This window comes from Uloborus diversus, chromosome 7, assembly GCF_026930045.1.
Source record: "Uloborus diversus isolate 005 chromosome 7, Udiv.v.3.1, whole genome shotgun sequence".
Taxonomy (NCBI): Eukaryota; Metazoa; Arthropoda; class Arachnida; order Araneae; family Uloboridae; genus Uloborus; species Uloborus diversus.
This window is the reverse complement of record NC_072737.1, coordinates 112101644-112128389: the sequence shown is the minus strand read 5'-3', so window position 1 is coordinate 112128389 and position 26746 is coordinate 112101644. Positions and strand designations below refer to the sequence as shown.

At 31.1% G+C, this 26746-nt stretch overlaps 1 protein-coding gene across 1 annotated transcript in view; it reads left to right on the top strand.

The window, feature by feature from the left end:
- LOC129226838 (EF-hand calcium-binding domain-containing protein 6-like) overlaps window positions 1-26508 on the top strand; it is a 56260-nt gene extending 29752 nt beyond the window's left edge. Inside the window, exons 9-17 of the mRNA XM_054861467.1 lie at window positions 824-972; window positions 2388-2483; window positions 9201-9306; window positions 11936-12118; window positions 12557-12706; window positions 16026-16214; window positions 17652-17885; window positions 20605-20838; window positions 26230-26508. Coding sequence (XP_054717442.1) covers window positions 824-972; window positions 2388-2483; window positions 9201-9306; window positions 11936-12118; window positions 12557-12706; window positions 16026-16214; window positions 17652-17885; window positions 20605-20838; window positions 26230-26508 — 1620 coding nt within the window. The remainder of the gene's footprint in view (window positions 1-823; window positions 973-2387; window positions 2484-9200; window positions 9307-11935; window positions 12119-12556; window positions 12707-16025; window positions 16215-17651; window positions 17886-20604; window positions 20839-26229) is intronic.
- Window positions 26509-26746: the final 238 nt, after the last annotated feature.

Here is a 26746-nt window from a genome sequence, read left to right as displayed (position 1 = left end):
AAATGAGTAATAGGATTATGTAAGTTATTTCAAGCTGAATTTCTGAAGCTTTTTGGTGGTACAAATTCTAATTTTCATTTATTACATTAGCAGTCATTTCTTTTTCACCAATGATTAATATTTCTCAGGTGCATAGCTCAGAAAAGAATTTGCGGATATTTCCCTCCAGAAATTTTCCTTTTTCAACTATGAAAAATAGCTAAAACTAACCATATCCCTCTCCAAAACTTTTTCCTGGCTTTGCCACTGATATTACTCAATGATTTAAACATTATCTGTTACTGTTGCCTATAAGGAGTATTAATACTGGAAAACTATACTAATAATCGTAACTTTTCCCTTATTAACCTACAAGCCATTTGATGTTTTATTTATTACTTGCTGTCACCACACCGCGATGTCCATGCTAAGAATTTAGAGGAATTTTTTTTCTTGTTCGGAGAAATGAGGAAGTTTTTTTTTCTTGAATTAATGAAAATCCTTTTATTTGACTTAAAATATACTTCTTTTAACTTTGAGTTTTACGGTAGGTTCTCAGGCATGCCGTACATGCTGGTACAGCATTTTAAAATGTTATTATGTGAATAAATTTACTTTGATGAAATGAAAAGCATTGCAAATTTAAAGCACCATTTCACCATTTTATGTTTATTCTCGTGGCTGTTGGTCATATATTGTCTGCTGTGTTAATCTCAATGTTTAAAATTATTTTTAAATTATTAGGTATAATTTCCTGTACCAGGCATCAGTATGAAATTGTAAATTTTGTGAAGAAACATTTTAATTTTCTATGATACTGAATTTTGTCTATTTTCTCACACAGATTCAGAATAGAGAAAAATTACTGAAGAAAACTTTTAAATTGTTTGATTATGAAAAGAATGGCACAGTTTCTTTATCTGATTTCCGTGGAGTTTTAAATTTTTTCGTTATGGCTATGTCTGCTAATTTGTTTAATCGTATTATCAAGAGGTATATTAGAACTTTTCCTTTGAAATGCAATTACTAGAGCTACTTTAAAAAATAAGAGCACATGTGTAGTTCCATTTGGCAGTTATTTTAGATGAAATGATACTGATCTCAGATTTACAATTTAGAGGAAATTAAAATGATAATTCTTGTCCAAATAAAAATGATATTTTGAGTCTTGCACAAGACCTCATGATAAAACATATATTAATTTACAGAAAGTTCAAACTTTTTCAGAGAAAAAGAATAATCTATAAATAAATTATTGTATGGTTTCAAATGGTGGCAATTCAGATTTTTTTTTATTTTTTTATTTTCTTTAAAAAGTTACTTGATATAAACAAAACACAAGTATTAAAAAAAAAATTTGTTTAATATTTGAAATTCTGTTTGCTTAATTTTATATTTACTTGGCTTTTTAGTTTTGCTGCGTTGCGCATCTATGGGCTTTTGGTGTGGTCTTTTCAATATTTTTCACTTTTATTATTATTATATATATATATATATATATATATATCGTAATATATTAAAATCTTCTGTGCGTACATTTGTCACCATAAGGCTTTTAAACGGTTGGACCGATTTTGATCAAATTTTTTGTATGTAATTAAATTGTGGCAAGCATGGTTTCGAAGCACGATGGATCGAATTGGAAACGCTTTTGTTAATTAATTAATTAATTTAAACATTGTGCATTACTCAGTGGGCATTAGATAAATCAAGTTGTAATAAATATGCGCATTCTGACATCATAGCAGCTTAAAACATTTTTTTTTACTTATTTTTTTTTTCAACAGAATGGTTCAAACACTTGATAGTTTATTGAAAATTTTTAACTTTTCAATTTACAAAGTTTGAACAGAACAATGTCTGAATGTCTGTCGGGTCCTCTGGTATATATATATATATATATATAATTTCATATTTTAATATTGAAGAAATGATCATTCATATAATTGTTTTTTTTTTTGTAACTTTATTTTCCAAAACAGTGGACTAAAATAATTAAAAATTAATTTGTAGCTATTTTAGTAATTTACTTCTTTTTGTATTAACAGTCAGGAAAGTTGATTTAGGATATATTAATGGGGGGAGGGGGGGGGAAGAAACATTATTTTCTTAAATTTCAGATTTTATTAAAAAATATTATATTTTATTTGAATATTTTATTTTCTTACTTATACATGTATAAATTGATAATATATATCTATTTATTTCTCTATTTTTCAAGTAACAATTCAAGCAAAAGTTTAAAGTTATTCAACAAAGCTTCAAATTTGTCCTGGATTCATTGCGATACAAAAAGCTAACTCATCTGTTTTACTTAATTTTTTTTTAATTTGATGTTGCATTTTTCTCCAAAATAATTCTCAGAAAAGTGCTGATGCAAAATAAATAAATTATTACTTGTTTTTAAGGCTGGAATTTGTGATACCTGTGAACAGTGATGTAAATTATAAAGACTTTTTGCGGCATTTCAAGAGTACCAACGAATATGCAAAGATGTGTGAAAGGTAGTTAAATTTATTTAATGGAAGCATTTAAGTAGTTTTTCTTGTTTTGATTTCTTCTTGTAGTTATCTGAATGTTATTTATATGCAGACACACACACACAGAAACATGTATGCAGGGCTGAATTTTGCTGCATGCTACCTGTTTGTTGACTTGAAATCTACCTTTTCCTTTAAAATAACAATGAAACCTTTTTTGATTTACTATCAAAACCTCTAATAAGAGTTTTCAAAAATTGTTTTAAAATAATTTAGAAGAGTTTTTGAATTTATTAGCGACGTTCAGAGACTTTTTAAAATTGATTTTAACTGTTGCAATAGCTCTTTGACAGATTGTAATGCATAAATTCCAGGTCGCTATGCAAATTCACTCACAAGCAGGGGCGTGCACAGTAGTTTTGAGGCCCATCACGAATGACTTTTATGGACCCTCTCCATATTGTTTACCCTTTCGCCTTACCCCTGATTCACCCCTGATTTCAAATATCTGAGGCCCCCTTCCGGCTCAGACCAACAGGTGTCCCTTCTTTCCTCCCCCCCCCTACATGCATGCCTCAGCTGCCAGGCCCCTCCCTATTTGAAATTTATTATTTGGGACTGAAACAGTTTTTTTTTTGCAGTTCTATGCAACTATAAACAGTGACTGAAATAAATACAGTATTTATGACATAATTAAAAAAGTCAAAATCTTAATTTTTTTAAATCTATTTTTATAAAATATCATCAAGTCTGTTTTTCTATTGAAATACTTTTCAGTCCTTTGGAGCCCTGGCCCCCTCCAAATTTTATATCTGTGAGTGCATTAAATTCATCACAACATTGTACTTTAATATAAATAAAGACTGGGCCTTGTGGGGTCCTCTTTAAACAATCATCTTCCTAAATAACTGAAACTCCTTGAAATGTTGCTTTTCTCATGGATTCCATCTGTATTAACCCTCCATTAAACAATCGTGTTTTCATAGCTCTTTCTTCCAATTACCACTTATTTTTGTTTTAAGCATTGATTTTTACATAAACAATTTTCTGAAAGTATTTTTGTCTTAGCCACATGTCTCTCACTCCTGTCAACGACATTTATTTCAAAAAACGTGATTTATCAGGAGAGTGATTTTGAAGTTAAAAAGTAAGATATCATGAAGTAAAAGAATATTTCAAGCCACTGATTGAACTTTTTCGTACACATAAGGTCTTTTTCAAAAAAATCTGGTGTTTCTTCTCTGTTTCAGGAAGAAGAAGTGTAAAAAGTTTGAGTTTTAAAAAGTTGTGTTTTATTTATGACCTTCTTGCATTTTTAGTTTCAAAGATACTATTTGAAATATCTCAAAATGTGTCATTATTGTTACTAATTGTTCTCCTTACAATACCGATATAAATGCAAGTAGTGTGTTCTTGATTAAAAAATAAGAATTAAAAATGCTCTTTTTTGTTTACAATACTGTTTTCGGACTAAGAAATATCACATTTCACTAAATGACTTGCATGTTTCATGCCAAATGCAGGGATGAGATTTTGCCGGAATTCCGACTTTTTCTGTTGGCTTTTAAAACCTTCTCTCCTTTTCCTCCTTTTTTTTTTTGTCTCTTTCAGACCTTATTTTTTCTATTTTTACCACAATACTTTCTACCACATAAGAAAAAATTTTGATTTTTCTCTCTGTTGTAAATTTTTACTTTTAAAAACAGACCTAATTTTAAAATTTATGTTCTCACTCATTTAACACTATAAACTCAAATGTTTTTAATGAAATAAATGTATTTTTCTCTAAAAAAATATAAAAAGTTGACACTATTGTGTGATGCAGCCAAGATTGACCTCAGGTTCCTCCAACCATTTGTTCAAGGAATCAGGGGTTAGAAATTGTTGCCTCTTTTTCAAAATTCATATTTATTTAGGAATAAACGCTCTTGCAAGAAATGGTACAATGCAGCAAATTTTACAAAATTATTATTTATAACTTATTTAAATACGTATTACCTTCAAAACTGATAAATTAGCCATTTTTTGTTGAATTTTTGAATATCATGGCTTCCAGGTTCTTTTTTGATGTGGTTTTGGATATCATCCCTTTTACGAATTTTTTTTGGATTTCCTCCTTTTTGCTGTCTGACCACTCTCATCCATGCTAATGGATCAAGCACAACCCAAGATGTGACATTCTTGAAAGGGACATTCTGAAAATACTTAAAAGTGCAAATACCACACTTTTTCTCTCAACGGCGATATATTAAATTATACAAATGCAGGTTTTGCAGAGCTATGCTACACATTCATGGCACTTCCAAAAAAGTGATAACTCAAAATTGCTAATTTTTGAGATATGTTTTTGAAAGATGTGAGCGATATGTGTAAAAATTCTGAATAATAGGCATACCAATAAACCAATAAATATTTGATTTACCAATAAAAATGTGGTATTATATCATCAAAATTTTGCTTTACCTGTAACAGGGGAGGTGAGAAATTTGGACATAGCAAGGACGTGAGGTCTCAGAGACTGTTCTACTTTAAAATTTTTAAAACTCATGTAATTAAGATACAATCCTGTAATTTCTGTTAGATGTTCTTTAAACTTTTATTAGCACGAAAAAAACATATTTTTGAATTTTTAACTGAAATATACTTTTTACCCGACTGCGCGTGCCCGACGCAAAGGAGGGTAATGTGTTTATCAGTCAATGTATGCATGTCCGTTTCTATGTGGCGTTCTAGGGGCTAAATGCCTTGGTCAATTTTCGTAATTCTTACGTCAATCGATTTGTCTTAACCTTGGGAGTGTCACTAAACACATAACAGTAGTCAAAATTCACCATATCAACAACCAGTTGACAAAATATTGCAGTTCGGGATCGTTGCACGTTTGGTGTTGCACACTGTGTCGCACGCTACCTGCGTGCGACAAATGCAGGTAATTCTTGCTGCCTGAATTTCTTTGTTTACTAAGTCTACTAATTGGGGTTTCAATGACCAAGTGGTCTAAGCGATTGCTTCTCCCACTTAAAGCGGTGGGTCAAGACATCCTCGCTCTGGATGTACTTTCCCCTCTTTCTGATGTAAATTCTTTCATGTGTTCTTTATATGTATTCTGTACTGTAGTAAAAAGTATATTATGCATAACAAAGGCAAGATACTCAGATTGTAGTCCTCATCAAAATAAACCCATGCAATAAGCACTAAACGAAAGAAAGTCTACTAATTCGATATTCATCTGTAACATGTTGCATTTGTATTTGCCTTGATTCAAGGGACTGAGTTTCGCGACGTGTACTTTCTTGACAGGCTTTTTTAGTTTTGCGAGAAAGATTTGATTGACGGGGGGGGGGGGGACGTTTCCGATTTTGCGTCATCATGAGTCATGCAGGCTGTTTATATAGCTGTGCTGTGGTTGACTTAAGTTTGCGCATTTTTGCCGAAGGCCAAGCACATGTAGCTTTAAGCGGAGTTAGGTCCCTATAAAGGGACTAATTATCAGTAGTTTAGACCACCGCAAGTACTTAATAGACTTCACGATGCAAACAAGCTCTCTCAATGAAATGACAAGATTGCAAAATGTACCGTATCATAATCATAATAACTAAGTCGATCAAAATTAACTAAAAAGTGTCAAATAAAAAATTATTAAATAAAAACAAAAACCCGACTGCGTAAAAACCAAAAAAACTAAAAAGAAAAATGTATAAGCCGAGTAGTTTAGAATGTTATTAAGTACTACTGAATAATTACACCGTTGAAATAGTTTTATAACCGTACACAGATAAGACAAATCATAAATTCAAAAGCAGAATAGAAGGATCAACAGTAGGGGCCCATTCAAATTTTACGGGTTTCTTTGAATCAGAAAGGAATGGGCCTCGACTGTTGATCCTTCTATTCTGCTTTTGAATGTATGATTTGTCTTATCTGTGTACGGTTATAAAACTATTTCAACGGTGTAGTTATTCAGTAGTACTTAATAACATTCTAAACTACTGGGCTTATACATTTTTCTTTTTAATTTTTTTTTGTTTTTACGCAGTCGAGGTTTCTTGTTTTTATTTAATAATTTTTTATTTTGAGGAACTTTTTTTAGAGCCCTAAGATTTTTTGAGAAAAATTGTATACTGCAGTAAATGATTTACTATTAAAAAAAATAATTAAAATGATTTTATTTTCATTATTTATTGTATACAGAGCATTTTAATGCCAGGAAATGGATTATATCACATTACGGGAAAATTTTGACAGCACCTTAACTATTGGTGTATAGCAGAGGTTCCCAACTTTTTCCCTCTTGCGAACCCCTTCCAAACTCTGAAAGAAGTCAGTGAACCCTTTGGGTACTAGGTTATAAGCAACTAGCAAATATAGCTTATAGTGATGCTGTTACTTAGTTCATAAGTAGAATGAAAACGTAATTGAAAAATATAGAATTACAAATATTGCTACGAACTTAAAATGATCGCTAAAAAATAAATGCGAAACAAATTCACCAAAAAGTAAATCCATTTATTATTCTGTGTTGAGTTTCAATCAACTTTGAAAACATTTTGAAAATGGGATACTTGCAAAACAAAGAGGTTCAAAGATTGGCTGAAATTTTTCTGATACAAGGATACATTCATCAATATTATCACTAAATCAGAAGTCAATTAAAAAATGACCTTTAAAATACCTTTCAAGGAACTGTCTAAGATTAACTAAATTAACTTTTTTCTTTCAATAAAATGAGAAATATCTCCAGGTCTAAGTCTTCTTGAAAAGGACTATTTGCTAGCTTTTTGATAAAGATATACTGCGCTCATTATTCATTTGATTGTTGATTGATTTTCTTGTAATGGGGTTGTTTCTTTCAGTCAAAAGTAGTACTTTTTGTCACTGAAATTGATAGAATAAGCAAATAAAATAACATGGACCCGGAAAATACTTTTATTTTCCCAACAGTTATTTTTTAATTAATTTTTTAACATGTCTGATTTTTCAAACAAGGCCTGGTCTTGATGACGTCACAAATGATGCTCTTTGGCTCATGTTTCTACCACTTTTCCACGTTATGATAATCAAAAAGCGAATTAAAATTGCGCTGTATGCTTTCCATCAGTCACATCGTTGCCAATACATGTGAGTAAAGATGATAATTAAATATTTTTCTCTGTAAATGGCAACACTGAATGGCATTTCATCATTTGTGATGTCATCGACAGAAGCGTAAACAATAAAAGTGCACCAATTTAAGTATTTTTTTTTAAATATTAAACTTAAACAAATTATTTAAAAAATGGTCAAATCTTATGTTTTTAAGCATGCTCTTTCAGAAAAAAATACTTTTAAAATTTTGGAAACTACCCCATTATGCTATAAGTGCAGAGTAAAATGCATATATTGAAAATAATAGAAGCATCTATTTCCAATATACACAATTACTCTAATTAAAAAAAGGTAATTTTTATCAAAACAAATATTTTTAAGCTCACTTACTACAAGAGTAATTTTCTACACAAATTTCATAAATTCCTTATTTACATATAAGCACAAATGAAGTTGCATAGTTAAATTCTGTTGATTTTTTTTTTTTACTTCATAAACCTCACACTGCCAAACTTTCCCCCACGACATTTTCTATAGCAATTAATTTTTCATACTTCCTGTGGTATTTTTTAGTTGCTAGCCATACTTTCCCTTGTTTGACAATAAAGCTAGAGTGAAATTGTAGTTCATGTAGAAAATTATAGCAACTAATAACAGCGTAATCTCACTTATATGAATTTTTGACTCAACACAAGAAAAGAAAAATAGCTCTATGCCAGACTCAAATAGTAAAGAAACTAGGCATCAAAATAATTTTAGATGCTTGCATATGCTCTATGTAATGTTTTCATCAACTTTAATCAATCTTTCCGATAAAACGCTTTTGAGGAAACGAAACGCTTTCAAATTCTTTCATCTGCGGACATTGTATTCATAAGTAGAGCTTTTTCAGCATGGCTTCAGGGCTATCATTCTCAATGGAAACGCTAAAACCAGCACTTTGCAATGACAGACTAAGTTATTTAAATGTAAAATGTCAGGAAGTGTGCAAATATTTTCATGCTAAGAGTATCGAATGCGCAAGAGCCAAATGAATAAAAAAGGAGCAAATTTGCTTGAAACTGCTTGAACATGAAACTTTATCAGAAACAGGCATGATAAAATTCCGCCATTACAATATTTTTTTCACGAACCCCCTGAAAACCTCTTGCGAACCCCCGGCTGGGAACCAATGGTATATAGCATCGTATTTCCAGGAAAAATTCAGTCCTTATTCTCCTTAGAACATTTATTGCATAACTCCTAAGAACATTTCAAACAAATCTCAACTTCAACAAGAAAATTTTGCATCTCTTCCGCATAACGCGGGTAAAATAAAATGAATCTATCTTTGCGGTCCTAAGGTTAAGAATCATGTTTACCAGTGCCGGAAATTGTAACACTGAAGAGGAGATGAGGTCTCACAGACCGCTCCTCAAGAATGCAATGAAATTTAAACCAGATGCGCTTGCCAAATGATACTGATTAGCAAGGGAGTGTTGAAGGTCACAAAACAGAAAGCTATTGGGGGAAAACCATTCAGTCCGACTAAAAATGAAAAAGGGGTGGTGGGATGAACTTTTGAGTAGTTTGTAAGACTGCACATCCCCTGTTACGGGTTAATCTACCAATCGCTCGTAAAGGTTTTCCCATCAACATTCTTCTTTTTTCTTGCAGAAAGAGTGAAAAACTTGATTGTGCTCTAGTTGTTCAGAAGATTAAAAACCGCATTTTGAATCCAGAAACACGGCTTCGCAGTGTTTTCACAAGAATCAGTAACACTGTATGTACTTTCTAAATTTATAACTTCCTCATTGATTTTTCATGGTTAAAAATTCCACTTTTTTTTAAATGTAGAGATTGACAGCAAAAGACTATAAAGTTCAGGCATAGCCAATACTTACCTACATTTAATAGCTGTTTTAAACTTATATGTACATTGATATTGGCATTTTAAATATGTTTTGTAACCTATAATCTTATGACATAGGTGATAAAACTGTCTCTGCCTTGTTAAAAGGTATATCCTCTTAACTAAGTATACCTTAAAATTTAGGCTGAAACAGCACAAAAATTTTGCAAAGAACGAGAAGTAACTAAGCTTTCTATAGCCGAACATTGTTGGGATGCTGGTAATGAATCTAAATTATCAAAGAACCAAAATTATTTGCAGATCTTTCACTATCAGAGAGTTGTATATATTTAAAACTCGTTTATGATCATGGGATTTTTAAATATTTGTAATGAGTTTTTTTTTTTTGTACTTCACATTCTTTTTGTTCTGCTAAATGGTTTTAAATTTGCATCTTCAGACACCTATGTGCCCGATTGTGGTTCAGATTATGCTAAAGCCTGCTTGGTTTTGGAGCCATGTCCTAGATATTTAATCTCTACACTCACTCTCACAATAGTATTTTCTTTGATTGCTTGCTAAGTTTGGATAAAGGGAAATTATTCTTAAAACTTGTGTGCTGAGATTAATGTCTTTAATTATCTTATTGTTAATTTTACAGTTGGATGATGTTTTTTTCATTTCATCTATAAATATAATATTTTGTTCAAACAATGTTATTTTATCTACATTTTGATATTTTACTCCACATTTTTGTATTAAAAGGTTTCCCTTTATTTTGCAAGTGTAGTAAAAGAATATATGTGTATATAAAAAAAAAAAAAAACTGGCCACCCAGTTGTAATTTTATCCAAGAAAGTCATCTTGATTTTTTCCCCCTCAAAAGTTAAGTTAAGAAAAAGTGGTGGAATGAAAGTTAAAAAAGAAAGATTATATCTTACATTTTAAAGTTTTAAACCATATTGTAGAAATAGTACCAACCCTAATTTCATCACAAATTAAATCTCTATTTTTTGAAACTGCAAGAAAAACTTTGATTTGCAAAGTTTAAGTTTTAAAAAAGGAGAGTTCAAATATCAGTGCCCAGAATAGAATTAAACTTTTATGAAAATACACCAAACTAGATTGTCTACTAATAGTGGAAATTCTTAAAATTATGGAAATGTGCTGGATTTTTTTACATACTGGAACTATACTGGAAATACCGAAAAGTTATTTAAAATTTAAATGGAATGTCATGGCTGATGCATCCCCCCCTCCCCCCCCCCCCCCCATGTACACAAAATCATATTTTTATTTGTTTTTTCCTTAATTTAAGAGCTATTACATTGCAGATTGGTCTCAAAAACCTGCATGTCGGTATTGATGCTTTGACCAAAAAATTCAGAAACTGCTATTTGTTTACTTGGAAAACTGCCTCTAAACCTGCTATGGGAATATTGTTTAAATAAATGTCAAAGCTAATATGTTGCATTAAAGGCAATAAAATTAAAATTGAAACCTAAGTTTCACATTCAGATAAATGTTTTCAAGTGATAAATATTTTTATTTTATTCTTGAACAATATATCCAAATGCACAGTGGGTTTTGGAGGCACATCAACATGACCTTGAGGTGAGTTGAAACCAAAACTCACAAAAAACCAAAAGAAAAGTTGAAACCAAAAGAAAAAACAAGTGTTTGGCAGGGAAAGAAAAGCTTTTACATTTATGACTTGAATCAAGGAAATACTCGAAATCCTGTGTTATTTGCAAAGTTTCAAAAGCCCATAATCCATGAGATCACCAGATCAGCATGCAGCTGCAGGAAGATGAAAATCTGTCTTACTTGAATGGCTCTAAGTTCAGACAGCATAGCATGAATTTCTTTTTAACAAAAATGTAAAATATATTTAAAAATTTATTCTATAGTTTATACATTTTTTACACATATTATTATCAATAAAATTACTTTTCTTTCATTTTACAAAATTCATCTCGGGTGATATTTGTATTTAAAAAAAAAAGAAAAGTAGTTTTCTATTAAGTTACCTGTCCACTTAATAATAATCTCCTGTATTTTTGTGCTCAAGTTATGTAACTGTAAAATTAACAGCATGAGCAAAAATATTTTTTTTTTTTTTTGTCTTTTTACTTCATCAAAAACATGATTTTTTTTAAAACTATTTTTTAGCTCTTATTTTCCAAATACAGACTCTTACTTTCATTAATAAAGATTTAGCTGGTCTTAGAGATTTTTAAGTTCAGAACAAACACTGTAGTAAGGACGTTTGATCTGAAAAAGTTGCAGAGGCAAGAAAAGAAATTAAAGTCATCTAACATACTTCAAAGAAAGCCAAAAAAAAGCTATGACTTTTATGAAATCATTTGGGAGAACCGATGCTGTGATGAAAACAATATGTTTTATTTTTGATTCCATATAGTGGTTATAATAGCCTATAAAATTTTAATAAATTTACATATTTTAGACTCTGTCCTTATAAATAATTACATAATATTCCATATTTCTTTAGTTGTATATGTGTTTATCAAAATATTTTTGAAAAAATTTATAATGATAGGATTCAGAGTGGCAAATTACTCGACCAGAACTAAAAAAAGCTGTAGAAATCGGTCTGAACTTTAAACTATCTGATGAGGAGTATAAAGAATTGACTAATCTATTGGACCCAGGAAGTACAAACCTCATCAAATGCATGGACTTTCTAAGGCTGTTTGAAGGACCTTGTGAGAGTACATGTCAAGTAAGTTATTTGAAGGCAATTAACCAAATTTCAAAATATTTGTTCATTGTTGTTTATGAGCTTTTGCTACAAAATTACTTTAATTCTTGTAGTCCTGTTCTTTTAAATCCTACAGAAACAATGCCAAAGAGGATTTATGAACTATTCCTAACAAAGAAATTAGGCAAAGTTTCTTATAAAATTGTGACGTTTTGGTTCAGTAAACCTATGTTTTTTAAACAGCTGTTTCTAAACTTTTTTGATTTCTTTAAAATTGCCATGTTTTGCATAGTTTTTGTGTAATTTTTTATTATATGAAGTTCAGGAAGTAATTTTTACTCATTAAAAAATAATTTTGCAATGGTTATTACATATTTATTGGTGGACCTATCATGTTGAGATGCACAGGAATGTTTTTTTGTAGTTAATTCAGACCATGATTCTTTATTTTAAACATAGGGAAAAGCTATGGATTGTGTTGACTCAAGTGGAGTTTTGGATGTTTCAGAAAAACCAATGGATTTGAAAAAATATTATGATTTGACTGGCGAGAAACTTGTTTCCAAATTGAAGCATCATGTGAACAAAAATATCTCAAATATTGAAAAAGTAAGTAAATACCACAGTAGAATTAATAGGTTACGTAAAGCAAAGATAAGCAAGCAGGTAAATAACATTTAAAAAGTGTGGCTTCTTTAAAACTAAAGTCGAATGCTGACTTTTAGACACTTATAAACAACTCTGAAACTGCTTTAAAGCATTCCTCAACTATACATTAAAGTTTCTTATAATTAAGAACTGTACTTAAAAAATAAAAAAGCAGCTTCATTCGACATAAAAAACTGTTAAGATGTACAAAATAAATGATCAATGGCAGGGAAAGACATAAAATAAAACTACATGGTACGTACATCACATATACTTATTGTCATGTTACTGTCGACGTACTTTTTAGTTGTTCAGGCATATCAAATATCTTAAGCTTTTTTTTTCCCCAGAAACTTTCTTTTTCTTCTCATCTTTAAACTTTATATAAAACAGTGCTCTAAGGTGCCATTTTATTTCATCAACTTTAATATTTAGAAAGAAAAAAGAAAGAAAGACGCAGAGTGGTTATTGACGCACTAACAAAGCGATGCGTGTACTAGTATGGTGAAGGGAACTTCCGCTATCAGTGACGCTATAGGGAGAAAATATTTTCACGAAATCAATATTTAGGACCCAATAACGAAACTGATACTTCTTTCCAAAAAAAATCGTATTGAGGACGAGGAATTTGCATTAGCCCTAAAATTCGTTACACGGGAAAAACTTGCGTTATAGCCATTTCACGTAAGTCGAATCGCGTTGTAGCGGGAGTCGACTGTAACTTGTTTCCAATGTCTCCCCCTCCCCCCCGCTGAACATGGAGAAGGGGCTGTAAACAAGAATCTATTAGCTACAAGAATAGGAGTTTTAAATTGGAGACTTAATTATGAAGTGACACACTGCAAACTGAAACACCATCTGTACACTGAAAACACCATCTACAGAATGACTAGATTGTTTCCGAAATTTGGCTCCTGTGCCAATTCAGAGTTATCAAAGTATCCTTTTCATGAACTATGTTTCGTGCCAGCACATACAGTAAATTCCCAAAAACCCTGAGTCTCAAAAATTCAAATTTCCGTTTAATTCGAGGTGCTTTTTTTACATTTTAAATTATGTTTTGTAGTCGATGAAAAACGATTTTTTTTAATTAAAATTTGATATTAGAAATTTTAATTAAAAAAATCTCTTTTAACTATGTACAATAAATAATAAAATGGTATTGAGAGCTCAGCATTAGCATCACTTCCTAAGTATCATACAATTTTCATCGACTTTAAGATATAGAATAAGAGATGTCTTAGAGATAACTTGAATGATTTAACTTAAATGTATTTGAGATAATTACTGAAATATCCAATTGATATCCGAAAACGAGGTGCGCACTTTGATAGCGTATGAGTTGTATATTATATACGGTAGTTAAACCTTCTATTATTAACTGTATGAAGCTGAGAACATATATGCCTGTACCCACACAGATACAGACGTCATGGCGAAATTTGTTGAACTGCAATCAGGGCCAGTCAAAAATGCATCTTATGCCTGCCCACAAATATAGACAGAAATTGTTTTAAAAAAAACAGTCATAGTTTGGGATAATTAAACGGGACATTTATGTCAAACTTTAAGTGATAATTTCTTCTGAAGGCAATAATCATTTTTCTTTGTACTATAAGGAAGTAACAAATGCTGGTCCTCATGTCATCTGAATAGTGTAAAATTTTAATCGGGTTGGAAGTAACAGGTGCTGGTCCTCATGTCATCCGAATAGTGTAAAATTTTAATTGGGTTATCTGAGGTAGTGTGAGCCCCAATTACCTCCAAATTTCGAGACTCTACTGTATTTGGATGCTAGATGATAAGGTTTGTTAAGATTTGTGTTGACTGGCATGTGAAGAACTTCCCTTTACCAAAAGTAGTCAAATTGAAATGTTATTTGTGTTTCCACAAAAAGCATGTATTAAATTAGAATTAACAAAGGACATTGTTTTAAACATGTTTGCTAACTTCTTGTGAAATTTGTATTACTCAAAATCAATGTTATGTGTAATAATGTCTGTGGTAGCCCAATAGATAAGGTGTTGCACTCTTAAGTAACTGGCTAGTGGCAGGTTTAATGTCTGGAGGTTGAAGATCTCCTGTGTATCATAACAGTGACTGATGCATGCTAAATTTGTTTTCATTACAAAGTCCTACAAGTTTCCATTCCAAATCAATGCCTCTGAGGGTACTAGATCAAGGGTCTGAATAAAAAAACAGAGCTATCATCTTAGCCCCATCTAACCGGTGAAACCACATATAGTTGTAGATACAAGGTGCCCTAGATTGTAGCGTGTTATGCACAATATAAAGACAAAACATGCTTTTCAGAAATTATTTCAAGCAGTGGCAATCCAATGGATCACAAAATGAATAAAACACAAAATTTTTCGTAAAAATTATTTTTAACTAGCTGTACCCAACGCGCGTTGCTACGCCAACAAAAAAATACATCATTATACTGATTTTCATGACAATCGGTTGAACGGGGCAGAAGTTGCTACTCTGCAGTGGCACCTGGTGGCGAGTGGCTTCAATGAGCATATTCTGCACCTTCTCCGTGGAAAAATACATATATATAGCAATTTTCATAATAATCGGTCCAGGTATCAAGTGAAGCCATGATTATACTCAAATTTTGTACTCACGCAGTTTGCAAGATCAATCAATCGCTAAAAATATCAAATAGAAAAAGTTTTAAATCCCCCCGTTGCATGAAAAGCCATAAAACAATAAAGAAAGAATTTATTTGTTCAAACTCGAGAAAAATGTCAACAGCTAACTTCTTATCAATGAGATCTTTCACACGAATTAATTTCTGCAGCCGATAATTTTATTTGTATTTATCCAATAGATTGTGACTTAAATTGGAATAAAAAAGGAACTATCGATAGGATTTTTTTCGAACTGGTCTATAAACATTCCTAGTACCAAAAATAACAAACGGTGAAAGTTTCAGCCAAATCTGCCAGGTAGTTTTTGAGTTCATGAATGACATACAGACATTCATTTATATATATATAGATAGAAGTATTTTGATTGTAAATTTAACTTTCTAGAAATGAATTGCTCATTTCATATCTAATTCTATATTTAAATTTGGTTTTGCAAGTAATTCAATTTTATTGTAACATCTTAAAAATTAAAAAAAATATATATGGAGACATTGAAAGTCCTTGTCGATAAATCTTTGTTTAAATTATAATTTATTATGGTTTGTTTTCAATAAATAATTAAATTAGTAGTTATAAAGAGTATATGTGAAATTTGGAATTAAAATGTTGGATGATTTTTGCAGGCTATTCTTGTTTGTGATCCTGATCAAAGTGGTTTCATAGCACCTGAATGTCTTCAAAACATTTTGTCTGGTTATTGCTTTCCTTTGTCAAATAAACAATGTCAAGAAATAGTTTCAGACTTGAGACTTTACGGGAAAGACATTAATTACAATGATTTTTTCCAAAAGTACAAGAAAAAGCCCGAAGATGTAAGTTGATAACATTAAGTATCATGTTGCCTTTTATCATTTTTTTTATTCTTACTCTTTTATCTGTAAGACTCCATGAACTCTCTCAAAATGAGCAATTATATTTTATTTATACTTTTAATTTCTTAGTGCTTCAAAGTATCCAAATTTCTATATTTGTATCAATCTGCCTTTCTTTTTGAATATAAATAGATAAGTAGATAATTATGTATATTGGGTTGGAGGTGGAGGCAAGAAAATGATTGCAGAATTATTTCTAGTCCATAATAGAATGATTGACAGAGTTGATTGTAGGAAAGGTTTTGGCTGTAGAAAGTTATTCAAATAACCCATATTTGAATAAATTCAAATCTACCATCTTTCTGCTTGGTTCTCTTATAGTCTACGTTTTCCTACCCAAATAAAAAAAATTCAAAAAAGAAAGAAAACAGAATGAGTAAATTAATATTTAAAAAAATAATTTAAAAAATATAGCAAGGAACCATCTAATTCTGGTCATTCATTGTTATCTTTAAAAATAGGTGAAAAGTGATATTTGTTATTTTTTTTTCATACATTTACTGATTTAGTCATTGAAATTTGTTACATTATTGCTAAAGCTTTTTTTTTTCTTTAGTATTTTATTCCTACATATCCTGTCTTTAACAAACAAAAAAATTAGCAAGTATTTTGAGGCATTTTTATCAACGTATAGGATCTATCTTAATGAAAAAAAGATGACTCTTCCTAATTCATGTCAATACTTTTACATGTGTACATATGTACATTTGGATCTCTATTTAGCATAATCTATTTTAAAACTAACTCCTTTTATAAATTTTTAAATGCTGCAAGCATTTCTTCTTGAGTAGGTATTTTTAATGGGATACTTCTTCATTATCATCTTTGCCACTCACAATAGTAACCTTATTACACATGAAAAAATGCTTATTTTGCATTAAATAATCAATAAACCCGATGTCTTTTTCTATATTTTATTCCTTCTTCATCAGTACCGTATTCACATGCTGCCATTTGTCTTCCAAATCTGTACATTATTCTTTATAATTTCAACACAGTAACTCTTAATGTCTCAATTTGCTTTATATGCATGCATATTTGCATTTAATAACATCATGATATGTAATGTATATGTCTGCTCATTGTCGTTGCAAAAATTTTGCTTTCACACACAGTTTTTTTTTTTTTTTTTTGACAGGTCCACACTGTTATGTTTTTTTAATATATAGTAAAACTTGTTAGATTTTTTTTTTGGCATTTTATTGTTCATTTCTTCTTTCTTTTGATGCTTCAGCTATGAAATAAATGAAGTTGTAGAAGTAATATATAGGCTACATGTGTAAATGACATATCTTTTTAGAAAAGTTCTGAAGATTTTAAAAGTTAGCTTTGTAATGCGCATTTCGTACATATCAGAAGGGTTTCTGCCTGTTTCAGGACATGAAAAAGTGGGTTGCAACAGTGGATAAATTAGTCACATTCAAATCCAGATGCCCTCCTGAACTGCCAGTGGATGAATCTGAAGAAATGTTATACGACTGTGTGAGAGCTAGAAAGACAGGCATGTTGAAAGATTTTAAATCTCTGGATTTGTGCAATGTTGGTGTTGTATGTAAAGATGATGTGAAAACAGTTTTCAAAAAGTATGCATTTCGATTCAACGATAAGCAGGTAAGATGCTTAAAAGTTATAGAAATTATTATATTAAAAGATAGAAACACATCACTTATCAACTAGAAACACATGATTGTATTTCTTAAAAGTTATCACTCTACCTCCATAAAAGTTGATGGAGAAAAGACATGAAAGAGGAATGTTCCTTTGCCATTAAATGATATATCTAATGAAACACATTATTAAGCAACACTATTACTACAACAAATGTATATTTATGTGTCATCAAAATTTTGAATGAAAAAAAGTCACTTTAATGTAAGCATAAAAATTGCAGTAATCATAATGAAACATTTGTTTGCAATTAGCAATAAAAGATGTCATTGGATCTATGTGATGTATCACACTATTTTTATTGTTTTGAGTAAATAACATTACTATTAAGTTTTCAGAATGCTTGCCTTTACTTATAGGGGGAGGGTGTTTATTTATGTTTAAGCAAAAGGGCAGTTAAAAGTTAAATATCCTTACCTCAGATGGGTTTAAATTCTGCAATATGTACTTATATTTGTGAACTTAAAAGTTTCATACATACACACACACACAAAAGCTAATTCTTTATTTAATCATTTCCTTACTAATATTATAAATGCAAAAGTGACTTCGTTTGTTTGTAATTCTTTCACGCCTTAACTACTCAACCGATCGTGAAATTTTTTATAGACATTGCCAGGGTTGCAGAATAGAACATAGGGTAACTTGTATCCAGAAAAAAAAAGTTTTTTTTTAAACGACATCATGTTGTTAACGGGGGGTCATGACTCGGACTGTGCCACCGAAATTTTTAGAGGGGTGTTTCGATGGGTAGTTTTCTTATTTTGGGATGGGGGTGTTAAAAGATTTTTAGGGGCATGCACCCTTGTTGCTCTTAGGGGGGGGGCACCCCTGGTTTAGGTTTGACACCTTGTTAAAGGTTTTGATTTTACAGTTTTTATGATCAACTAATTTTCTCAATTCAGTGCTTTTTAGTTAGTCATTTGGTTGAAAGCTGTGGTATTGCCGGAAATATCTCATTTCCACAGAAATAAATAATAACAGTCCAGTTAAAAAAATGAACTCCTATATGAAACGATTTTGATTTTTGGCACCCAATTTGTGGAAAATATCATGTTTTTTCTTGTACAATCTTGAAGTACTTGCAGAACAATTTTTGTCCAATCATTTTACGTTGCAGAACATCCTAAAGTATTCTTCTTTGGGGAGTACCTGTACCTGTGGACCAATTTTTATTTAATTCCACCTGTTACTTATTCAGATATAGCAGTCACACATAATAGAGAAAAAATTTATTAGCTCCTTCCTCCTTGGAAGAATTGGTGCCAAAAACTAATGAGCACTAATTCACATGCGAGTACAATGTGTACCAAATTTTGTTCAATTTCATACAATAGTCTTTGCTCTAGATCAGCAAAAAAAAAAAAAAACAATCACACACATTTTCCATACACTCACATTTTCCATAAATAATGGTCAAAACCAGTAGCGGATTTTAGCGGGAGCCCAGGGGGCCTATGCCCCCCCCCCCCCAAAGGATGAATTAATTTCACTATTTTATTTATTACTTTCTAATTGACCTTTCTTTTGCATTTTTTACGTAGTTAATTAAAAAGAACACAAAACACACACAGCATATTTGGAATAAAAGCATTTTAATTTGCTAAAGAAGTATTACTGGAGTCAGAAGCCCAGAGTTGCAGAATACATTTAACTCACTGGTTACGAATTCAAGGGACCGTATTATCACAATTCGTTCACTAATTCTTCTTTGATGGAATCAATAATTAACATCTTTTTTTTTTAATGTGTAGGCGCACCTAAAATAGTTATTTTGATCCAGGAACCTATTTGAGAAATAATAGATTTCTTTTTCAGCTTACAAAAAATGCAAAATGAAAGAAATTATATGGTAGTTCCTAGGAAAAACCATGATTTTTAATGGAAACGGCATGTAGTATCAATATGTTATCTCAACTGTATTATGGCTTTAAGAACAAATCAGCAACTGTTTTGAAATTCACACAAAAATAGTTTCTGAATTCTTCAGTATAACTTATATGTTATGAAGTTATGATTTTCTCAACTCAAACTCAAGTGAGGTAAAGGTTTATTTAATAACTTTGCCCTCGTGTTATAATCATTATGACAATGTTCCTAAGTAAAGCCGCTTATTGTCTAGCATCTTGATGACATTATATTGGGTTTAGTATTTAAATGGCTTGAAACGTTAAAGATGTTTTCCGTCCACATTCAAAGTATATTAGTGCATAATATTCATGTACTTAAAAGTAGATTCATTGACCTAAAGGAATCCTAAAAAAATAAATAAATAAAATAATAATAATAAAAAACACACACATTTAAAAATAAAGTTATTAAAACTTTGTTGTGAAACATCAAAAGTGGCGGGAGGGGGGGGGGGCTATTCAATTTCCAGTGCCCCCCACCCAAAAAAAAAAGATTTTTCTGTATCCGCCCCTGGTCAAAACAGACTTAGCACACCTCAAAACGTGTAAGTCCGTTGAAATTTGAAAATTTTCACGATTCCAATATTTTTTTTCTATTGATAGTAATATAAAAGAAAGTCAATATTATGAATACTGATAATTTTGGCATTGACCACATCCTTTTTCAAATTCTTAAGGTTTGTTCTTACAAACAATATTTTGGAATAAAAACTAAAAAGATATGTTTTTTTATGATAAAATTTTACTTTCAGTTTAATGAGTTATGGAAAAAATTTCCCCGCAACCAGTTTGATCAACTTATTTATGACCAGTTTTTTGAAGAATACTCAACTAAAGTACAGAAGCCCTTTGACTCACCAAAAACAGAAAACAATATCAAACCTGAGAATGAAAGTGGTGAAGAAGATCTTAAATCTGAAGCAAAAGTGAAAGTTAAATTGGGTAATGATAGCAACCAGAAGGAAAAAAACAGGAAAAGTGCAAAAGTAAGATGTTTTTTTTTTATTAAATAAAAATCTTAAGTCTTGTAAGTGTACAAAATAAGTAAAAATGCTCTATGCTTGAAGGGCCATTGAACACTCAATAAATAAATTTAAAAATAAATAATATTAATAATGATAATTAATTAATGAATAAATAGAAAGGGGTATTGAATGAAATTGGTGCTCTTCATTTCTTTTCTTTCTTATTTTAATTACATTAATGTTTCTTTCTTTCTTTATTATTTTCCCCCATCCTTATGTGTACTGAAACTTCTGTAATTTGTTAAAAGTGCAACCATAATTTCAGATCTTTAACCAGAAATATGTTTAGTTGATGCAAAGATGAAGCTTAAGTATTTGTTAATACAGTTGGCTCTCTGTTTAACGACGCTCTATTTAACGACTTTCTCTATTTAAGCACGGCTTTTCACTGTCCCAGATGGCCCACTATAGTGTTAAAAGCATTCTATTTAAGGATGAATTTTACTTAAGGACGAATTTTTGTGGTCCCTTGAAAGTCGTTAAACAGAGAGTCAACTGTATTTATTTATTCATTCATTTGATAAATTTTTTTAAATTTAAAACGGCGAGTACAAAAGACAATTTTGAAGCCAAACAGCAGTAAATAAAACTGATAGGCAACATGAAAAAGTCTATGACCTCATTCGGTACTTTCCCTCCAAGTTGCATTCGCACAAAGACTTGAAGTTTATAGGTAAAATATAAAAACAAAAATATTTTTGGTTGTATTTTTTTTTTTTTAATTTCTTTTTATGTTAATACTGACTTTCTTTTTGACTTGATAACTTTTCTTGCTGAATTTTCCTTCTATTCAATTAATCTTTTTTTATGCATGTTGATCAATTAATGATTTGCCTTTTTGATACAATGGCAGAAATACAAATTCATTTCTACCCCCTCCAGTATTTAAAAAAAGAAAAAAACACACACATACTGTATAGACTGATAACCACTTCCTTTTGAAGTTTGTCAGAAGTAGCCTTTTGGGGTCTGTTAAATCTGCGGATGTTGAAAAATAATTGATGTAACGACAAGTTCAAAATGGCATTTTAAGCACTGTATTTGCTCCGAATTCATATGGATCATCCACGCATATATACGAGTAATATCTTATATAATCAAAAACTGAGCGTATGTACCTATGTATGTTCAAGCTTCTTCTCCCGAACGACAGTGAACTGACCATCGAACCAGGTATCGATGGATTCATAATCTTCCCGTCGTCATGTTTGGCTATTTAACATAATCCTCCGACAATAATTAGCGGAGATATCAATTAAAAACTATTAATCATGACACTTGGGTTTCGACATAAAATCCCTATTTTTCGAAGGCTTTCCTCCATTTAAATTATTATTCAGTGCTTCATCTCAACTTTTCGCAATAATGCGTTTATTAAAATGTATAGCAATGAAGAAAATCATTGAGATGAAAGATCTGTTGCCATTTTTTTTCTCAAATATGAACAGGTAAAATTATTGTTTTTGTTTTGAGGCTTTTTCTGTAATCAGGGGATTTAAAATGTTTACTTTTTGGGGGGGGTTCTGCAATCTGCCGAAAAATTTCACTGACTATTTTTTTTTTCTTTTTTGGTTCAAGCCTGAGTGTTGAACTTGAGTCACTTGACATAACTTTTATTTTCGAGGTGGACCGTGCAAAGCCGGGCGACGCAGCTAGTATAATGTTATATGCGGTAAAACCCACTGAATATAACAATTATTGGAATGGGAATAAATCCACCATTTGTTTACGGATAGGATGTGTACACACTCCTGTGATTCTGGGGAACTATTTGGAAAAAAAGTGGTTGTTTCTAAGGTGCTTGGAACTCCTTGGATTTTCTTAACAGTCTTTAAAATTATTCGTGAATCAAAACTAACGCAACTTAGATCGTGTTTGAAATTGTTAGAAAAAGAAATCATTAGATTTCAGGGTTTAAGGTGAATTTAAAAGAGGTGAAGCAAAAAAGCTTAAAAAAAAAAGCTTAAGCAAAATGCTAAAATGTTGAAGGTTAGTGTTCACAGCTTCCAAAATGCCTCAATGTGTTTCCACTGTAGTTGAAAACCAAATTCAAAGTTCAGCCATGACATCTTTAGAGAAATAAATATGCAGTAGCTATTTTTATTTAAAACTTAAAAAAAAATGGAATTGTACTTAGAGGCCATTCAATAATTACCTAAGGGTCTTGAGGGGGGGTGGAAAAATATCTACATACCCTTACTTTGGGGGGGGGGGGGCATCAAACTCATTCTTATGTAATATTTTTCCAGTCAATATTTTATATTAGAAATCACACGCTGAAGTGGTTTGGCAGGAATCCTATTTCATTTGCTTCTGGAAGGTAAAAAACCTATTAGGATAAGCTGTTTTTTAATTGTTTCACAAAGAAAGAATAGTGTAAAATATAATAAAAGAATCGGACTGCGTATGGCATGTTTATTTTTAATTAGTATCGCATCATCAACAAAAAAATGTCGGAGAAAACATTCAGTCTAGATGCCAACTTTTTAGAAAATATTTCTTTACACAACAAAGTTTTTAAAAATAATTTTATAGTAATGAATTTAATAGCGATTCAAGTGATGTAAGATTCGTATACATTAGACAAAGAACTAGATTGAGATTTTTGCTTATGTTACGAGCAGCATATTTGATTGCCCTGCGTGTAACAATACTTAAAGTACTTAGATAACGTGGACCAACCACGACATCAGCAAGAGTAATAAAATACCTTATCTGTTTAAAAATAAAAATCTTTGATTTTCATCAAACTGGGAGTTATGGTGTCACTGATTATTTTCTAACAACATTAAATTATTTTTAAAAACGAAACAGAATCTTATGTAAGAATAGGGGGGAGGGGGTTTGAAACTGCAAATATCATCCTTACATAATTAATAAATGGCCCCTTACTATTGAGAAAGCACAAATGTTATTTTTAAAAGTGAACTTGTCTACTCCCCTCAATACATGCAGTTACAGAAGTCGACATAATGCTCATTAAGACTAATAATTGTTAAACTAAATTAATTTTAACACCTTAGCTAAGATTTCTAATAGGATTAAGTTGAATATCACCTTTCTACCTTCTTCTCTGGGATCGTGTTTTGTTTACTTATTTAGTGTTTTACTTAAACTAAAAACCAAAAATGATTTGCTTCATTTTCATATTTTAGATAGTACTTTCACATTTTGTGAAAAATGCAACCATAGCGTAAACTCTGTTACATTTTGGTTATAAAATGTAAAAATAACTGTTTGGTGCCCCACCATCCCATAGTCTTGTGGTGATGGTGCATAAATGGCCCGATGCTCTCAGCACAACTATTGAAAAATGATTCAGAATCAGTGGTTCTCACCCTTTTACTACTGAGACCACTTGGTACCCTTCTGAATCCTATGTAGACCACATACATTAGAAATAGTTTTTTTCAATAAATTGAATGTAAAAATAGTTTAAATAATTTTCACAACTGTTTGCGGACCAAATGAAAATTGCTCATTAACCTCAGGTTGAAAATTCTGGTATAAACAACAAAAGTGCAGCAGCATATTTTAGGCAATTTGAAACTTTAAAAAGAGGAAAAAGTTATTGATGTTTAGAAAATGGGTATTGCCGTTTTGAATTCGTTCATTGTTGAAGTACAAGGTGAAGTTAATAAATCTTTAGAAGAAATTTGCTAATGTGTATTTCACTCAGTGTATGTAAGTTCTATGCAGCAATCATCACTTAATCCAGGGCTGTCCAACTGGCGGCCCGCGGGCCGCCAACTTCTTATTCAGCATATTTCTTTTTTCGACATTTATTGCTATCAAGAAGCATCCGAGACTACCTTTCTTGGTCAAGCCGGGGTCCCCGAAATTTCCTCTTGATCGCCCTTTTATACTCTTTTCATTGTTTTGAGAGAAAAGGGTACAGGACATCTACAGGTCAAGGTCAAGCAGTCCTACCCTGCACGTTGGTGTTCAAACAAATTAATAAAAATAGTATTGCCTCGCGTTGGCGGAGGGAGACAGGGAGGGAAGAAAGAAACATTTTAGGTAAGCAAAACCTGCCTTTAATTGGTTAAAAATAAAGACACCCCCCCCCCCTCACTAATTCTACGGTGTTTGTTGATTTCGAAAAAGAAATTGAGAATTTGCTCTCGTCGCTTCCATGTTTGGGAGCACATATTTATGCGAAAGTGCTTCTTCGACAATGAACTTTATCAAGAATCGTCACAGGAGCTCTCTCTCTCTGACACTTCATTGATAGACCTTCTTCTGCTGGCAACGAAAAACATTGAGGTTGGAATTATTGCCCTTGTAAAAAAGGCGGATTTGCCTCAATTTTCCCATTAAAATTTAAGCAAATTGCTTTACAATTCTCCTGTTTCATTGTTTTATAATTAATTACCTCTTACACATTAAGAATTATTATTAATTGTTATTGTATAAGAGGTAAGAACTTATTGTTCAAATTTTTCAAACTGCAGCCCGCCAGGTGATCAGTGACCTGAATTCTGGCCCATGGTCTCTTTGCAGTTAGACAGCCTTGACTTAATCAATTTATTGTATCAGATATTGTTGCAATAAGACTTAACTATATTTATCCAAAGTTGACTACCTGACTTAATAATATAGTCATGTCTTCTCTTTTCTTTTCATTTTCTTTCTTTTTTTTTAAACACTTCATATAGTGAATATTTCACCTTTGTTATTTTCCATTGCTTCAAGATTTTTTACCGATGTTCAGCACATGCACATGTTGGTGATTTCAGTTGTTTCCTCTTCTAAGTCACCTCAGTGATTGGCTTTGCTACTTCTATCAGGATTGTATCAGCAATATTTTGCTTTTGATGATATATGTTGAGTAAAAAAATCACTTCGAATATTTCTGAATTTTTTGTGCTGAACCAGAGAAAAGTAAAAGGGTCATTTCACAGTAGTTCAGACAAATGTAGAGTCTGCTACACAACACTTTTTTTCCAAAACTATTAAATTTACGTTTTGATTTGCATTATTTTAGTTTGAGTTTGTGTGTGGGTAGGACAAACTCAAAGAAAAACAATGTGCTAATCAAACAGTAAACTAAAAGTTGTGGCAAAAAAAAGTCATGTTAAGGAATCTACATATTTTTTCAAAATACTGTGAAATGACCCAAAAGCAAAAATTGCATTCTAAAAAGGCATACCCCATTGCTGCTATAACATTGTACCAAATCAAACCTTTATTTTCTCTTGTTAAATTTAGCTCATTAAAAATGGATCCTACTGTATGTACATATAATTATTAATAAATAATTCTATAAACTTGCTTTGTCTTTTCAAGTAAAAAAATGTTTTTTCTTTTGCTTGTCTAATTTGCTTCATGTATGTATTTATTTAATTTCAGGAAATTTTATATTCCAAAGCTCCTCAATTGAAAAATATCTTCGAATCCATTGAGCCTGCAATAATAAGAAATTTTCGAACAATTCGTTTCAATTTACGTCGTGCTGACCCCAAGGTTACAGGGATAATTGATTTTAAAGTTTTAAAGAGCATCTTGGCAAAATCTGGAATATATTTTAGCAAAGAAGATGAATTCCAAATTCTAGAGTATTTTGATTCTCATCTTGCGGGGAAAATTAACTACCGAGATTTTTTACGCATATTTGTATGGTATGCTTGACCCAGTTTTGGATTTTGTTTAAATATATTTGAAAATAATTCTAAATTGCTTATTCTGTAAATAAAATTTACATACTTTGAAGATCTATGTGAAAACTTGAATTCTTGTTAATTTTTTTTTTAATTTACATCTGAATAAATCTGGAAATTATCATATGTTCGGATATACAATGCACATAGTTAATGATACACAAAAAGGGATATGTAGGTTGATTATTCATAATATTCTAATGGTTTTG